Genomic DNA, 18846 nt, shown 5'->3' with positions numbered 1-18846 from the left:
GTGGGGCCACAGGACAGGCAACCACATGTTGAAGTGTTCCCCCTCTCTTTCTCCCTCCTTTCCCTTCTCTTTAAAAATAAATAAGTGAAATATTTTAAAAAGAGAGAGAGAACTTACTCTAGAGGGAAAGGCAGTTCCTGATTAGTTTAAACCACTTGTGGTGGCCCTTCATTTTTGCCAGTGATTTGTTTAGCTTAGGCAGGGCTATATCAGATGACATAGGAAAATTTGTCCTAGGCAAGGCAAAAAATAACTTTTCTTTTGAGAGAAAGTCACAAAAAGGCAAAGAATGTATGGATACAGACAAAGATATGTGTTTCCTTGTTGTCTGGCAGCCACCCTGTGACAAGGAAAATGAGCCTGAGGTTGAAGTTCCCACCCAGGGAAGCAGAACACCGATGGAATTACAGAGACACGGAACCAAATCCAGCCGAACTTTGATCTTTCTGTTTTTCAAGCCATTGAAATTCATTGTTTTAATTTGATTTAGATTTCTGTTATTGATAAACCAAACTTTGCCTCTACTTGATATACTATTTAAAAATATAGATGGATGTATTAAAACCTCAGAATTCAAACCAGGGACCTATAACCTACTTAATGAAAATTGCAAATAAAATTTTGTGCTGGGATTTTTTTTTATTGATAGCCTCAATATTCCAATTATTGAGGAATAATTATTGTGCGTTATGTGCTTAGTCCTGGCAACAACACATGAGATAGATAGTATCTCCATCCCATACATAAGGACCCTGAGACTATTCAGCTTTACAAGGCCACACAGCTAGAATGTGGAACAATGACCCATCTGTTTCCCTAGTCTGTCTTCTTTCACATGGAAGAAAAGCATTGTTTATAATGGAGAATTCTGCCAATTTTCAGATCTTTAGTGTGTTCAGGGGCGCAGTGGGAGGTAATTCATTGTGATCTGCTTGCTTCACATAAGGAGTTAGTGTCTCAAAAAATCAAGTAGAGTTAGTATTTGATAATCTAAAGGCAGATGAATTATACTAGGGTTCATTGAGATGATCTTTGCATTACCAAGAAACTTAAAATGCTTTTATTTATTTACTTATTTTATAGGCATTTCTGACTCTCCATATGGTAAATATTAATCTGCTTAATTATAGCCTTCTGAAATCTTCCTTTTATACTTTGATTTATGGTTATAGAAGGACTTTTTAATATAAGCATGTTTTCAAGTAAAGTTTGAGAAGGCTGAGTTTATATCAGTGTGAAAGAGTTCTTTACTCTTCAGATGAAACCAACTAGACACCCGCCTAAGACTTCCTGCATCAGATTTTTACAGGTGGACTTTTGTTCACTGGAAGAAGAAACATAGAAATTTTTCTCTACTAAAAAAGGGTGAAAGACCATATTAATAATATATCTGTCTGAAATATAATATTCTGTAAGGTCATTACATATTTAAAATGGAATGATTTGTGATACAAGTTTCCCCAAGCCTTTGTAGTGCAACAGTTCCACAAAGTTCTAAGGGATTTCTAAGGAATGCATTTCTATTTGAAGATGCATGATATTATCTAGAGGATGGATATTAGGTGCAGTGGTTCCTGGCTGGTGCACTACAGGAAAGTGGTGCTAATCTTCCTGCCTTCTCTCTTCAGATATGGTCCTTGACCAACAAGTGAGCTCAGGTCAGCTCAACGAAGATGTGCGCCACAGAGTCCACGAAGCACTGATGAAACAGCATCACCACCAGAATCAGAAAAAACTCACCAATAGAATCCCCATTGTTCGTTCCTTTGCTGATATTGGCAAGAAACAATCAGAACCAAATTCCATGGATAAAAATGGTAAATGTTTCTTTATTTTACTTTTTATGTTTATATTGGTGTCTGAAATATCAAAGTGCTTCTAAATCCTTTAATATATATGTTATTTGAAACTGATCTATTGAAGTTTAGATTGTTGTTGTAAAATTGCTTCTTTTCATATATACATATATGTGTTTATGTTTGTGTGTGTGTGTGTGTATAGTTTTATTATCAAGCATTGGATTGTGGAACTTTTAACAGGAGTTTAGTTTTCCTGAAAGTTTTATGAAAGAATGCAAGGGAAACTTTTATCTAATAAGTTATAGACTCCAAGTTAGAGAAGGTACCGAACATAACTCAACATTGGTTGCATCCCAAACAAGGTCTTAGTCTTTGTCTCATAGTTTGAGACTGTAATGTAATGCTTTGCCTTACAGTCCTGGAGTTAAAATGAATATCATCATTATTTGGTGTTTATGGAAAAATATCTCAGTTTCATGTTGCTTGTAGTCAACAATTCCGTTAGAGAATATGATTGAAAAGACTAGGTAGTGCAGTGCTGTGGCTCTACATATAGTAGTCCTGATTTCCAGTTCATGGGCTCATTGCTCTTTGCACTGCTGCATCTTCAACATCCATGGGCCACCTCACTTATCATCTCCACACAGAAACACTAAAGGCACCAACCATTGTTTTCTGGCACTCATGACCTGCTCCTTCTGGTTGTGCTTCACACTGTTTTATCCTTCTGTGCATTTGGTTCCTTCTTCTATCCATTTGCCCCTTTATCATTTACATTAAGGAAATGGCTTATGAATTTCTTCTTATCATCTACCCTTTTCATTAGTCTTACAAAGGAAAATGAAGTTACATGAGGATAATATGAATTGTTAAACTTCCATTAGCTGTGAAAGTTTCTAAGTTTAAAAGATAAGTAATGAGATGTAATTTCAAATGCTTTACTAGAAAGATTCTGATTTCTACACCTGGGCTAAAATATATACATTGTCAGCCTGGATTATTTTATGTAATTTCATTACTATTTTCATGCTTTGGCAATGCCTTAAATACAAATTCATGAATATGAATTTTCTTCAGACTTTGCATTATATGGTAATTTTTACCAGTTTTCATATTACTGAATTAAATATAGTACACAAACAAGTAAAATAAATGTCTTAATAAATCAATGAAGATGCTACTGTTATCTCAAAATATAGAACCAATTTTAATGGAAAATTAGTTTTCAAATACTCATTTGATTTTTTAAAGACTCTTCAATAACTGAATGTAAATCATCGTTATACAGAAGAGTCTGTAGTTGTGCTTCTAAGTTCAATACAAGTGTTATGAGCACATTATGGTTTACTCCAATTTGTATTTATAAATTCCACTGAACATCTTTAGAATTTATAACTTGCTTTGTATTACCTCATATATTTAAAATGCATTCATATTCTAAGTCATAATTTGCTTTAAAATATGGTGTATATAAAATAACAAAATGTACCTCTCAGGTTTCAAGGCAATATACAAAATGTAGTAGTTTTACTATTCTTGCAATATTAGTATTTAGTTGTCATGATAATATTAAGAAAACAGACTTGGATATTTTACTTAATTTGCTTATGGGCTTATGTCTGTGTGATTCCAAAGACCTTATTAAGATACACCTCCCCCCCCAAGAATTAACTCTTGGTGAATGCAAGCATGTTAAAGAGAAATAAATACCTGTCTTCACTTCATTACTTATACTGGAAAGCAGACAATAAAATATATGTCTGTATTAAGGATACACATTTACTCAAATATGCAAGCATCTTGGGCTATGAACTAGCCATAATTTATATCACAAATTTCACTGGGGATAATATTTACTATAAAATATTTTTATTTCATTAAATTCTTGAAGGAAAGAGAGTGCTAAATTTACTATATGAGACATTTATTATAATATGGAAGCCTCGACACACAATTTTTTGCTGCTTTAAACTTCTGTTAAATATAGAAAGAGCTGATGAAATTATAGACTTGAATCACAAGTTGACATATAGAAACATACAAACAGAAAATTTTCTGAAAGCATGTCTTTTGTCTTGTTTAGACAACTGCTTAGTTTTTCTGAAAACTAAAGTGTGAGTAATTCGGAAGTGATTCTGTCACCTCTGTACAATCAGCTTTTATATGAACATATACAGATGCTTTTGAGGCATACTTTAGGGTAATAAAAACTTGGACGCATTTCTAATAAGATTCATACATCCAATTAAGTATTGTTGTAGACTATGCTGTCAAAAGTGGTCTTCTAAGTATAGGCTTGTAACACCTCCTATGACTCTGTTTTGCTTCCTCACATACTTTGCATAAATATGTATATCGAGACTTCTGAAAATATGTATAGACTTGACCAATTTAGAATTAAATCTATCCAGAAGTGAACAAAGTGTGAAAGACCTTTATTACTAAGGTTCTCGATCTGTTTATGAACTCTGACAAACTCTAGATAAACAAACATCAAAATCCATAGACATAAACATAGATTTATGGATTCTATTTAAAAATATGCAATAGAGATTTAAATTTTTTGTGCAGTAGTACAGTAGTACACTTTAAAATGGATTTTAAAATGTACAAAATGGAATAATAATATTCTTACTATTTAGAAAATATCTTCAGGTCCGTTTATAAGTGAGATGACCGTGGTACAAGGGGAGGGGGAAGGGAGACTGGTTGAAAGGAGGGGAAGGGACCAAAGAGCAGGTACGAATGACCCAGGGGCATGGAGAATGGTGTTGGGATCGACTGTCGGAGTGGGGACAGGTTGGGTGGAGGGGGAAAAGGGGCAAAATTGGGACAACTGTAATAGCATAAACAAGAAAATATTTAGAAGGAAAAAATCTCTTCAGAAGAGGATTTCATGTGAAAAGACTGACTTTTTATTTAAGATTATAGACTAGGGATTAGAGTGAAGATTTTCTAGAAACTCGAAAACAGAAAGCATTTTTTTCCTAACCATAGAATAGAAATAACCACTCTCTTATTTAATATACTTTTATTTTAGAGGCAAAACAATAGGAATTCCCTAAAAACTGAACTGATTCTTATGTAAATAAGTCTAAAAGAATGATATAGAATAAGGTTTTTACTTTCTTAATTGACTTGTTCTTTGAACATGCTACCTTGGGTAGCAGTCCCAAGGTTTAAACATTTAGATAAGTCAATCCGAATTTCAAATATGGGTTATTCCAGTATAGGTTTTATATATTTGTAAGACAGTAATTTCCTTGCTCCTCTCCTCCCGAAGTCTAAAATATTTTGTTCAATTTTGTAGTGATTTGTGATAATTTATTCAATGTCATCTCCAAATACTACACTAGTATTTTTTGTATATTGTTTTCTTGGTGTTCAGCACATTCTCTTAAGGCTACGATGCAGGATACTATGGATTCACCATGCATATTTCATGCCGCCATGCTGTGTTTAACTTTCACTTTTCATTAAGCATCAAAACTGTGAGAATTAAATGTCTGATTCTGTTTCAGTAAAAAGTGACAGTTACTTTTGGCAAAACAACAGCAAAAAGTAATAGAAAAATAATATCTTCCCTAACCTTAGAACCCTGAAAAGGATAGGGGTAGAAAATTCTCAAAAAAAAATTTATCAAGAATATTCAAATGATTCCTTGAAACTAGAAGGATTTTCTAAAAATAAAAATAAGACTTCTATGTTAAATTACCTAGAAAAAAATTATCAGTATATGTGTCATTTAAGTCATGCATGCAATTATACTTTAAGACATTTGGATTACAAATATATTATAAAATATTATTACTTTAGTGATAAAGTTTATTTTTAAAAAATAATTTAGGACTCTTAGTTTTCTTAGGTGTAGAGTATCTTCATTCCACTGGGTCTTTTATTGATAGAAATTCTAACTCAAATTATTTTCCTTCAGATACTTTTCTTCTTCCTGTTCTGAATACTTTCCAGTTGTACCTTTTATTTAAGATCTCAGAAAGAGTTAAAAAGCATGAGGTCTCTGACTTACTTTTAGAGCCTCAGGTTCCGGGAGAACATCTAGGTTTGGAAGGATGGGGCTCGTGCTGGCTCTCGGGCCACACCCACTCCAGCCCGCACAACAATGTAGGAATATGGATGGCAGATGACTTTTATTTATGGCGTTTGGATGTCACTTTTATTGCTTTGTAACCACTACTTTTATAAATGTTGGGCTATTTATTTTCAGATACATGATATTTTTATGTGTGCTTAGTATTCATATGCTTTCTTATTTTTTTAAACACTGTGGTATCATAAGATACCAAGAGTTAAAGATAATCCCTCATAATGTTCTACCCTGAAGAAAAAAAGCTAGAATACCAATTCTTAGAGTCACCTGAAAGAAAACATAGTAAAATATTCATTTAGATGAGAGAATTAAATATTGCATAATGAAGGTATTTTCCATTGTTCCCCAAATATCAAGATGACATCATTGATATAATACATGGGTCTTTTTAGGGGCTGTGTGATTGCTACTGAGCTTTGGAATGCCAAGATTAGATTTTTAACAACAAAAATATTTCTAGTATGATGTGTTTAAATTTGTTAGTTCTTATGTTACATTAACTATTTTCAGGCATAGTAATTTTTTCCAGGTTTAAATATGTGCGTACTTTTTATGTTTTTGAAGTGTAGCTCACTTAACACTTTCTAAATATCTAGCCTTTCTTTCATGTTTTCTATTCCCATAAATTAATGTATTGTTACACATGTATGTAACCTTGTCATTCATTTTTATATTTCTTTATTTTGCTCTGTCTTGTGTCTGTCTCTAACAGGCTCATCTCATCTCTGTACCTCCCTCATCTCCTACCCTTTGGGTACTCTAAATGCGTTGAAGTTTTCTGAGGTAGTGTAAACCAGCTTGGTCTCTAGGATAATAATAATGTACCTCCATGTCTTCATCCCAGTTTCCTTCTATGACACACGATTTTCAGTATGTTAATCAGTAGCAAATAATGATATACCTTAAGTATATATTATTCTCCTATTGATTTGAATTTGGCCAAACAGAAATTTCAAAGCTGCTATTTTACAATACTTATATGCATAACTTATTTAAAGAAGAAGACTATAGGTAAGGACTTAAATGTATGAATATAATACTTAAATATTTTTTGACAATGTATTTTACCTTTGTGTTTCAATAAATGTTTTAATGATACTGGTATTACTTAAAGTGAAATTAGTACTTTTGGCATAATCTCATGTTACCCCCCTACAACTTGATGATAAGGGAAAGGTCTATGCCAGTTTCACGATGAACCTCGTTTAAAATGTGTGCAGTTGCAAGAGAAAGCCAGAACTTCCACTTCCTGGATAGTAGTCACCTGAATAACTCTCAGGTTTCTCCTGTGCTTGCCACCCAACATCTTTCCTGGTTTGCCTTGGAAAAATTAATGGTCTATAGTAACTTTTTATTTGACTGATATGTTATCCCTACATGGGGATCTAGAGGAAAAATTGAATTCATGATTCAGAGGAAAATTTATTCAAGCAGTCGCTAGTATGAATACTATATAATATGCACTTTAATTGATAAGGTGCGTGACATATTAAAATGGATAACATTAAAAATGGTGGATTCTCTGAATTTAAAGGTTTGGAAAAACAATCCCATATGGTAAATATGTAGGATTATGTTAGGTTTCTTAAATGTTTACACTTAAATAGTCATGAACTCTTCCCAGTTCTTACCAATGGTGTCCATTTTCATCAGTTTTTGAATAATTTATCCTGAATGTAATAAGGTTATTGAGTTAGTAAGTGGTTTTTTTTATTGCTTTTGGATAGTCACCTTCATGCTAATAACAGATGTGATTAAACATTGCCATGACATTTACTTATAGGGTATATTAATATGAACAGTGATTGGTGTGTGAAATGATGGTCATGCAAGAAAGTAGACAAAAACATGTATGTTCTCAAGCACTGTGGCCTAGTGATTAGACAAATTATCATAAAACTAGGATTTATAAAGCTTCCACACATATATGTGAGGGCTAAATCCCAACTTCATGCTATTTTCTCCTGGAGGGGGAAATACTCTAGCAAATCCTTTGTTATTTTAGAAAACATATTCACTTCTGTTTGAAGGTAAAATCCTTACCTGAAAACTGTTATTCTATGAACTACTATTGTTTTAGACATCAGTGAGAAAATAAAGGTGCTCTTTTAAAACCTACATTTACTGATTCTTTTTATGTAATAGTATTCGAGGTAATGAAAGTCATTTTGAAATTCAAACTCATCACCTTCTTTTGAAAGACATAATTGAAATAAACTAAAGAAATTAGTAGGTAGACAGATAAAGATGATAATTGATGACAGAATTATAAAAACTTATTCTAATTTATGAGATTCCCAGTAGTTTATAGACTATAATTCATGTGAGGACTTTAGTTTGATAGATAGATAGGTAATAAAATTTTAAGCTTTATTTTTAAAAGTATAAGTTTTTTCAAAGTAATCGAAACCAAAATTATCAGTTTACTTTTAAAATTATATTACCCATACGCTTTTCTGTATCCTGACAAGTTTTCAGATACTGCCTTAAAGATATACACATTTAATGTGTATTTTTTCATTTTAACAAATTAATATACATATTGAAAATAAGTTTTGGAACATTCCTTAAACTTTGCAAGCCATTTGATGTGATTAAATATTTTTAACTGGTAATATTTACTACTGTTATTTAACTATTACTGCTGACCAATGAGACACCAAATTTGTGTTTTATATTCCGGTATTATAGTTTGGTAGTTTTTATGTTTTTCCCCCATGTACTAGTATATATTCTGTGTACATATCTAAAATCTGAAAGAAGCAAGGATTTGCTACCATTCAGTGTGTTTCCTGCTAGTTAAGTACTCTCCACTAGGTCAATATTCATATCACTTAAAATATTCATAGAAAATAGGCTCAAATCCTTTCCTAATTCTCAGCTTTATGAGGTAATATTTTGTAAAATTTTCATCATATAGTAACAAGAATTTTGTAGAACTATAAATCTCAAAATATATTAATATTCACAAGGCAGAATCCAAGTACCAATGTTGTAAACATATCATGTAAGCTGAAAGTAATCTGTGAAATGTTCTATATTCAAAGAATATTTATGGAAACATAAGCCATTTAATTTTTTCAATTTTAAATTATAGCATAGTCTCTATAATTAAATTTCTTCAAAGTCAATTACTTTACATTGGATTGACCCCTTTTTTGTGTTTTTTTTCTGACTGAACTAAATAATGTTTTCCATGTAGTTTTTTATACCACTTGAAATAAATTATTATAAGAAGGCACATATATGTTTATTTACTTTTTTATGCCTTGAATTTCACCACTCAATTTTACAGAATATTCAGAAAATTTAGGTTTAAATCTATCTAATGTTCTAACTTATGAAAATACAAAGAATGATGTGAAACTGGTGATTGAAGACATCTGTTAGTAGCACAAATGCATTATATAAAAGATTTTTTAAAAATTACAGTTATTATATTGAGAATGACAAATGGCTGCTGATGAACAGTGCACAGTCATAGCTGCACGTCACAGTTAGAAATAGGAGAATGAAAAGAGATGATTCTGCTTAACTCTGATACTGTTCTAACGTTTATACATGTAATTTAGAATATACTATAATCAGAATTTGTGTACATGGTTAAAGGCAAATTTTCCTTAAAAAATAATTTAAAAAATCTTCACCAAATGTATTATTTTATTTTGTTTAGCAAAAGTACAGACTATTTCAGTTCTAGAAGAATCTTAAGCCCATTACTTTCTGGCAATATAACAATATTAAAACATAAAAAATGTTATCTATTAATGAACGACCCCTAAGAAGCTTAATAGTGCACAAAGCAAAATTCTAGTAATATTTAAAAGTAAATTAGTGTTTTAAATCATAGTAGGCAATTTCTAGGTAGCAAAGAATAAATAGGATTTCAGGAGAAAATTTAAAGAAATGGTTTTATTTGTAGATGCATTAGTAGTTCAGAGAAGTTCAGATGAGTATAGACTGAAGTGACTGGAGATGAGACTACAGGTGAACTTTGAATCCAGTTGAAATATAGGTGGGTAGAGAGAAGAATGAGGCAGACGCAAGAGAATATTCCTGACATATAAGACTGATGAGAGTAAGGGCAATAGTTTGGCATCGATTATTGTAGATATGGTCGTGGCTTTAAAGCAGGGTCATTATCACTCATTTCACAACAAAAGCGGGGGAGAGGTTAAGGAAGAAGAGAGGTATGTGAAATTTTGCAAACCTCATTAGTTTTTATCATTTAATTGCTAAACAAGGAGAGCTTACAAATAGTTGCAATTAAAAAATGCTCCATAATTAGTGAGTAATGAAATTTCATTATCCTTTGCTAGCCATTGTCACCTTCCCAGCTCTACTGCCCACTTAACATCATAATCTTCCCTATAATTGGGGAAAGATGACAAAGTAATTAAGTTTCTGGTTAGTGTTAATGGAAAATTAATACAATTCAAGTTTATTGATCTTTTCTCTGTAGACCAATATTTGTATGCTTATACAGTCAAATAGTGAGAAGCATAAAATCATATTCACAGTTTTCATACTGTGTGAGGAAAAGGTATTTCTAACTGAAGATTTCATATAGAAATCTCTAAAAGTTATGGTCAAAGTATTTTTTCTCCTTAGCTTATTTTTATAAGATGCAATAGAAGCTATAAATATGCTGTATACTTTTCAGATAAATATTTACCCATTTAAAAACTATGCATTTTAAATTCTTTAGTCTGAGCTTAAATTATAATAGGTATCTATTTTATGTTTAAATATATATATATATATACCATCAGTATTGGATGCAATGTAAAAATCAATGATGTTTTAAAATCATAATTAGTTTTAAATATTTTGTAGGTAATTTTTCTTCATAAGAAATAACTATTTAATTAGAGTTATAATTTGAGAATTTGTTTATCTGACTGAATTCTCCTGTTTCTATCTGTAACTGATAAATGAGAATATTTTTATTGAAAGAGATCTAGTTATATTGACCCTTCATGCTTACCTCATAAACTCATTAAGAAACCTGTATTAGTTTAGCTTAATTCATATTTCACTCAATATGTCTAAAATTGTTTGTATTCTATAAGTAATTGTTTGTATTCTATAATAACAATCTCTTTTAGCAGGTCAGGTTGTTTCTCCACAGTCTGCTCCAACCTCTGTTGAAAATAAAAACGATGTGAGCAGAGAAAACAGCACTGTTGACTTTAGCAAGGTAAGCTTCTCTGTCTCTCGAGTAAGCTACAGTATTACACTGGAAACTACTACACACTTTAAGAGGTGTTGACACAATTTTTTGCATGCACAGTTTTTGTTACTTAGCCAAAGTGGGATATTGTTATAGTGTTAGCATTTAAGTTCACATGTAACATTTTACTTGTGTAAAATGTGTAAAACCAAATGTGTAAGTTTTATGCACAGTCTTTAAGTATGAGTCATTCGGTATAATCAATCTCTTCCATCAAAAAGAATAACTGGACCACATAACTAATTTAACAGAAGTTTATTATTTAATATGTCTATTTTTTCAAAGTTATTTTCCTCTGTGGGAAAGCAAATCATATAAATTTTCATTGTCACAGTTCAGAGAAAGGCATTAGTGTAGGAACACATTAGAACATAGTGGAACTGAGCAAAGTTTCTAATGAAAGCATAATAAAGATGGACTATTGAGAGATATATTTAATTAGAGCTAATTCAAATGAAATCACTTAAATTATTCTGTGAAAATAATGTAATTTTGGCTAGCAAATTTCTGACATTCTATATGTGCAATTGTAGGCTATGGCAAACTAACACTTAAACAGGAAAGAGGAGTTTCAATACTGACCCAAAATGAAGAGGGCTAACAATTTTCTTTATCTGAATGGCTGAAATACTAGTAACTCAAAGTGTTTTCCCCTCCATAAAGCCCTTAGCACTGGTGATGATTGTAATGTGGGGAAGAGGTGCTAGCTGGAGGCAGCAGTAGAAGTTGACTACCTCAAGCTTCTGAAAAGTATGATAGCCATCAGCTCCTCGTTGCTGTTTCAGAATCTCTCTGCCAAAGCCTAAGTGGTCTAGGTCTGGTCATGTGCATGCCCTCCCTCTGGTGCCTGGCGGAGTCTCTGTGGGAGCATGGTGTACCAGCTTAAGTCTGTTAATTATGCGCGCAGGGACTGGGAGGCCAACAAAAGGGGCATACTAGTCCATGTGGGATGAAACAAAGGCAAGACAAAGGACCTCCACACCTGCAAGAGAGAGAGGTGAGGGCATACTCGGGCTGTCTTTCTATGCTGGGTCAAAGCTCATTTCACTGTATGGAGGCATGTGATTCAAACATTAAGCCAGTTCAAATGTAATCCATTTGCTGTTCCAAAAATATCTTTTTAAAGCATTACATCTTCATTCATCTCTAAGTTGGAATAAAATTGTTACAAACTGCCATACATTTAATTTCTGATATTCTTCATTTGAAACTATATCTTAAAAGCAGTGACATAAGAAATTGCTTATTTATTTATGTAACATTAACAGTACACCATGGGCATATTTAACGTTCTCAAAAACAATGATAATAAATTAAATTCTTTCAACTAAATTACCATTTAGCCTTTTTTAAAAAGGATATAACCCTTTCACATTGAATTTTATATCTCCATATACAATTTTGCTTTGAGTTGTCTGATCTGTCTTTGGCAGCCTCAAAAATGCTTCATCATATTTGAAAGAAAATAAATTTTGCCATTTGGAGACAGTAGTCGTACCGTTATGTCCCCTAAAACAATTAGACTACAGAAGAGTGAAAAACAGATTTTCTTTCCTTTAATCCTCTTCTTCTTATTGCATTTCCAGCTACTTGTCCATTTCATTTTTTAATAGGCAAGTTAAATTTCTAGAGCCCTCCACTCCATGCCAACCATCTATATTCCTCAGTCTTTCCTCCATAGCCTGGCACATTGGAGGGAATGTGGCTATTGAGAAAGGTCGTGAGATTGGAATCCTAAATCCTGCATTTACAAACTATCTGATCTTGAAGAATGTCTCTGAACTTCAGCTTTCTCATTTGTAAAATAAGACTAATAATACTATTCATAGCTATATTGTAAAAATAAAATGAAATATAGAGTGTATGGCTGAGTGCTGGAAATATAGCAGGCATTCCACACAAGGTGGCTATTATTATTAATATTAATATTAGTGGCAATAATGTCAAAAACAAATACTGAACCAGAATCTAATATGATTTAATCTCCACTAGATCTCTAGTGCCTTGTACAGTATTTGGGATGCACCATCGAATGAATTCTGTGAGATTCAAAATAACTTAAGCATTTAGTTCAGGGATGCTTTTGAACAACCAAGTAACACAAATTACTTTATAATCTAGAAGTGCAGAGCAGTAGGACTTGAAGAGAACAAACACGATTTATCTATCATTACGGAAACAAAATTTAGTGCCAAATTTTGCACGTTTGTGAGATAAGGTTTTTTAGCCTAATGATTCCAGTTGGTAGCAAATTTATCACAGCTCAGCTAGTCTCCAGGTTACTTTGTCCATTTAAATATTTTCAGTTTTTACATGTGGTTTCTAAACCCCAGTAGAGTTTTGAGCTGTTAAGGGTAAACAAAGTGTATTCATTTCAAGTGACTTGATCCTATAGTCTATCTACATTCAATCTACATTTTTTAACCCTTTCAATGGATAGGCCCATCAAACTCCATAATTTAGAAATGCTTATGAATATAATCTAAGTTGTCAGATTATCACTTTCTGTAGTGTTTTTAAAAAGCAGCTGTGTCAAAACACTGTATGTCTTTGTTTTTTTTAGACCAACTTGCAGAGAGTGGTTAATTTGGTATTTCCCAAATGTTGGTGGTATTTCTTTCATTTCAAATGACCCACGGAAAACTTCACATTATTTTGTATGTAGAAAGAACTTTCTTCTGCATCTATCCTGAGTATGTGAAACATAGTGTAAAGAGGTTTATTGTTAAATTCATGAACTCCAGGAAAATGTAGAGACCTTCTCATTTAGAAGGTGAGAAAGCTGAATCCCAGAGAGATTTAATAGAGCTGCTTAAGATCACTGGCTTGTTAGTGTCACAGCACCATTTCTCCCCAGGGAATCCCTATTGATTTTCTTGTACTTTCCATAATGGGCTTAAGACTTAAACTTTTCCCCTGAAGTCCCATCTGTTTTTTTTTTCCGCATCTCAGTGTGTAGTTTGTCCAGACATACCCAGTTCCATCATGATCTTCTGTCTAACCTTGTTCCCTGCAGATGTAACTAGTTCTCACCTACAACCTAAGCACCAAATGCCCAGAATGAAACATCTTTCTCTTCTTAGCAGAAAGGGCCAGAGAGCCCAGGATCATGGGTGTAAATCCTGATCCATAAGAGTGTACCTTGATTTCTTTAAGGTCCTATTCATTGGAGCAGAAAATTTCAGGCTTTCTTTATGTTCATTGCAAGTGTCTTACTCTACTTGAGGATCATCTTAGGGATGCATTCAACCTAGTTCCTTCCTCATCTATTGATCCTGTAAATAATAATTTTATTATAGGCCAAATTATTGTCCTTAAATGTGACCTTGTGTTATATTAAAAGATAGTTATATTTGCCAAATAAGGATTTTATGAATTATATATTAACACAAGTGAAAAAGGTAGAGCTGCCCAGGAATAATATATAATTGCAATATAGTAATATAAGTAAATAAGATATTATACAATCTTTTACACTCCCAAGTGTATAACTACTTTAAGAATAATATAATATATTGAGTGTAATATAATGGCTACTCCAGATATCTATTATTTAACTATAATTTATTATATTTAAGGTATAAAGATAAATTTGTTAACCCTGAAATAAAATTGTGTGTATTTAATGCCTTTTCTAAATTGTGTATATCAATTATTAATATATCAGGAATTAGGTAATATAAAAATAAAATCATGTTTAAAGACTATATATTTCCTTTTATAAAATTTAATTATTTTAGCACACTATGTACTTCTTGATTTAATTAAATTGCATCTTAAAGCAGTTGTCTGTATAATCGCCACCTGTCTAGGGCACAGACTTCAATAGTTAAGACTATGACACTTTTCAAGCAACAAATGAGTTTATAGAAAGTTTTTCAATTGGAATTTATACTTTTCATTAAAGTCATGAAAGGTATTATCAATATGACTGATATTGTTTATCAGTTGTAGATTTTCTTAAAAACCTATTTTTTATTTTAAATTTTGTTCTGGCATATTAACATTGCATAATTGTTTTTTATATTGGTGGGGAAACTTAAGTTCTTTACTCTTTTAAGCTCCAAAAGACTTAGGAATATTTATTATGTTTTTCTCACAGGGCTAATAATATATAGGTAATTTATTTCCTTCTTGAGATTTTATGCTTTATAGTGAAGTTATAAAGCATTAGTAATTGAAAACATTTTCAACATATGCATATCTCCTAACTAGAAAAAGAAATAAAAAATATGATAATAGTTACTATAAAATTTAACCTTCTATTATTAAGGTAAATAAATGCTTTTGTGTCTTTAAATTAAAAGGTTAGATTCTATAAGATGAAAATACTTACATGTAATATCCCAAGGTCTGTACTTTATGGGTTTACAAACATATATTTGGAAATATATTTATAGATGAAAACTTTGGAATTTTAAAATATTTGTCATAATTTTAATAGGCAGTTTTGCTTTGTTAAATAATTTTTTCTTTAAAGTAGAACATTANAAGTTATAAAGCATTAGTAATTGAAAACATTTTCAACATATGCATATCTCCTAACTAGAAAAAGAAATAAAAAATATGGTAATAGTTACTATAAAATTTAACCTTCTATTATTAAGGTAAATAAATGCTTTTGTGTACTTTATGGGTTTACAAACATATATTTGGAAATATATTTATAGATGAAAACTTTGGAATTTTAAAATATTTGTCATAATTTTAATAGGCAGTTTTGCTTTGTTAAATAATTTTTTCTTTAAAGTAGAACATTAGTTCTGTTGGATATTTTAATGGAGTACTATAGATTATTTTTATATCCCTTAGGATAAAATGTACACTCCACATAATGGGTTTTATGGTTTGAGATACCTTTGTTTTACAGATAAACTAAGTAGTTATAAACCTTCTAAATACTTGTGTTGAGGGCTTGATTTCAGAAAGCAGCATATTTAATGTAGTCACTTAAAGTCCAGCCTATGGACTTTGTAAGATACTCTTAAAACATTTGATTATTTTCATTTTAAACTTCTTGGAAAAATTGCTCTCAGATTATTAAACTTGCAAAAGAACTATCTGGCCTTAAAAAATCTCTACCTCATCTCTATTTCCCAGAGCTCTTTTCTCTCTCCCTCTCTGGGCTATTCCCACTCTGATCTTTGGCCCCCATTTCATTAACGCAAACACATAAAACCAATCACTACAGCAGATAAAAATCTTATTCTCAAGATTTCCTACAAAGTGATTTTCATAAAAAGCAACTCAAATGAATTAGAAACAAGAAACAGGCTGTGTAAAATTGAATTTAAAGTCACTGCTTGGTTTGCATTGAGGCCCTGTGCATAACAAGTAATATTTACTCTTAGAACATTAACATTCATTTTTCAGTCCTCACCCTTTACTCTAAGCACTTTTTCTTGTGAAGGATCACTTTTGTTTTGTATGCATTCATTTCAGTCACAGACATCTCATATCAAGAAACTCAGCTATGGCTCTTTAACCACACCAAATGTTAATATTTTCATTCTTGTTTTCTTTACTTTGCCATATCTAAATTCTCTGATGAGAAATTAAAATTGAAGAATGATCAGGATAAATATAGAATGTGAAGGATATGGAATAAAGATGAAGACAAAAGTCATAATTAACTCTGTAAGGACAAATGTGTTTATATTTCTTTAGAATATGCATATTGTGAATATTAATTAATAAAAATGTATTGTGCACAAAGTTTAGGTAATGAAACATAAAATATTTAAATCTATTGGAAAATCCTACTTATATTATGATTAAAGTATATTAACTTAATTGAGAGCATGCTCTTTTCTTCCTGAAAATTTCAAGATTGCTGATTCTGAAGAAGTTTCTTTTAGAGATATTGAATAGAGAAACTAGAGTATTCAGCTTATTCATAACAAATTAGGAAAATACACAGGTAAAGAAATAAAGATATTTGTACAGGGCAGATGAGATGTTTAAGTACTTGAAAAATTTTATTTGCAGTATACTTATATAAGCTATATTTATTAAAACTATATTGATGGATTACCATATGTGAAGCACTGTTCATAATTGAGCAAATTTTTCCAACTTTGATTTATCTTTTCTTACTTCTTGACACTTGCAGGTTGATCTGCATTTTATGAAAAAGATTCCTCCAGGTGCTGAAGCTTCAAACATCTTAGTCGGGGAGTTGGAGTTTTTGGATCGAACTATAGTTGCATTTGTCAGGTTGTCTCCAGCTGTGTTGCTTCAAGGACTGGCTGAAGTCCCAATCCCAACCAGGTAAAAAGTATAAGAGCCTCTTTTGCATTTTTCTTAAACTATTTTTTAATGTAGAAAAAAGAAACAAGGAATAAATATAATTTATTCAGAGTTTTTTCTTGAAACTAATCCACAAAACTCTTGTTTCTTCTTGTTTGTGGAGGAGACAGAAAAGTTCTGTAAAAATTTTCCTTTTCTTTACTCCTTCCTCTCAGACTGTTATGTTTTCTTTTAGACATACTCCTCATCTCTAAATACCCTGGTCTACATTGTCAAGTAAATCCTTTCTTATAATTTTGGTAAAAAGTAATAAAGTGTTAGGCTTTTCTCAAAGATTGCATTGACTGTGGGCTAACCAAGATCCTGTATATGAGTGTGGTCAAACTCAAAACAGCCAAAGGTTTCAAGGCTTGGTTTCTGCTTGAATGAGTAGGCCCTTCATAGTACATGCAAGTGGCAAGATGAGGCCAGTCCCTGCTGTATTTGACGTGCTGTGTGTTCCTGCCCTAGGCACAGCATACCTCCCTTATGTAGCACAGAGTATGAAGGATCATTGTAGTGATATCATGGTAATATATCTGAATCCAAGTCAGAAGTACAAATTTAATTTGATTATCTAAACTTGTTTTTCACTGAACTATTCATAAAACTGACAATTTAGGGATGGTATAAACTGAATTGTAATTGCTTATAATTTATCTCTATTTTATAGACATAGACTGTCCACAGGCAAAAAAAAAAAAACCTTACAGAAAGATATAATTGACTCCAGCACATTAGGTTCCTAGCAAATTCAGCCAGGAACCTTGTTTTCTTCCCTTCCCCCTCCATTAAATGTGAGTTCTATATAAAGACTTTCACTCCAATTTTCTTTTCATAGAAAAACATATCTCTTTGGGGCCTCATCTTTCCCATGATTGGTGGCCGCTGTCTGATGCTCCTTTTCCGATACTGTTAGTAAGCTTCCTCTTCCCAAACATCAAATGCCTCAGTCCGATTAAGATGATGTAAAGTTCAGGTGCTATGGCATCTGTTGTAAAATGTTTCCTCTGTGAACCTTTGGACTTAACTCAAAACACAGCAGATCATATTACTCTGTGCTTTGATTATGGATAAGACATCCCCCAAATATGGAATACTTTAATCAGGAGAGCCTCGCTGTGTAAGAGCTCAGCTCACTGACATGGGATTCAGTGTTCAATCACCTATTCCTTAGTCCGGTTCGAGGAAGGAACCTGGTTACCCGTCAGGTCACAAAAAGAAGTTCATCCTTTTGGAGGGCTACTGAGACTTCTGATACAAACCAACATTTGTATAAAGGCTGAGGATGACCTGAGTGCATTAAAGTGGCACCTGACTGTATGATCAAAGCTAATTTTTGCAACCTATTCGGCAACCTATCCAGAGTTTCTGGGAGTTTGGGGTTAAGATTTGAGATGTCAAAGTTACTAATTGTA

At 32.1% G+C, this 18846-nt stretch overlaps 1 protein-coding gene across 7 annotated transcripts in view; it reads left to right on the top strand.

Annotated features, from left to right (window-relative positions):
• Positions 1 to 18846, top strand: part of SLC4A10 (solute carrier family 4 member 10) — a 262715-nt gene that overhangs the window by 154910 nt on the left and 88959 nt on the right. For 4 of the 7 annotated variants that reach the window (XM_037044586.1, XM_037044584.1, XM_037044587.1 and 1 more), the window contains exons 6-9: positions 1629 to 1817; positions 11016 to 11107; positions 12048 to 12137; positions 17253 to 17410. In XM_037044586.1, the coding sequence (XP_036900481.1) occupies positions 1629 to 1817; positions 11016 to 11107; positions 12048 to 12137; positions 17253 to 17410 (529 nt within the window). The remainder of the gene's footprint in view (positions 1 to 1628; positions 1818 to 11015; positions 11108 to 12047; positions 12138 to 17252; positions 17411 to 18846) is intronic. The other 3 variants (XM_037044585.1, XM_037044590.1, XM_037044589.1) reach the window with 3 other exon arrangements.

Source organism: Sturnira hondurensis, unplaced genomic scaffold, assembly GCF_014824575.4.
Source record: "Sturnira hondurensis isolate 20B ecotype Veracruz unplaced genomic scaffold, ASM1482457v3 Scaffold0004136, whole genome shotgun sequence".
Classification (NCBI taxonomy): Eukaryota; Metazoa; Chordata; class Mammalia; order Chiroptera; family Phyllostomidae; genus Sturnira; species Sturnira hondurensis.
This window is presented reverse-complemented; position numbering and strand designations above follow the sequence as displayed.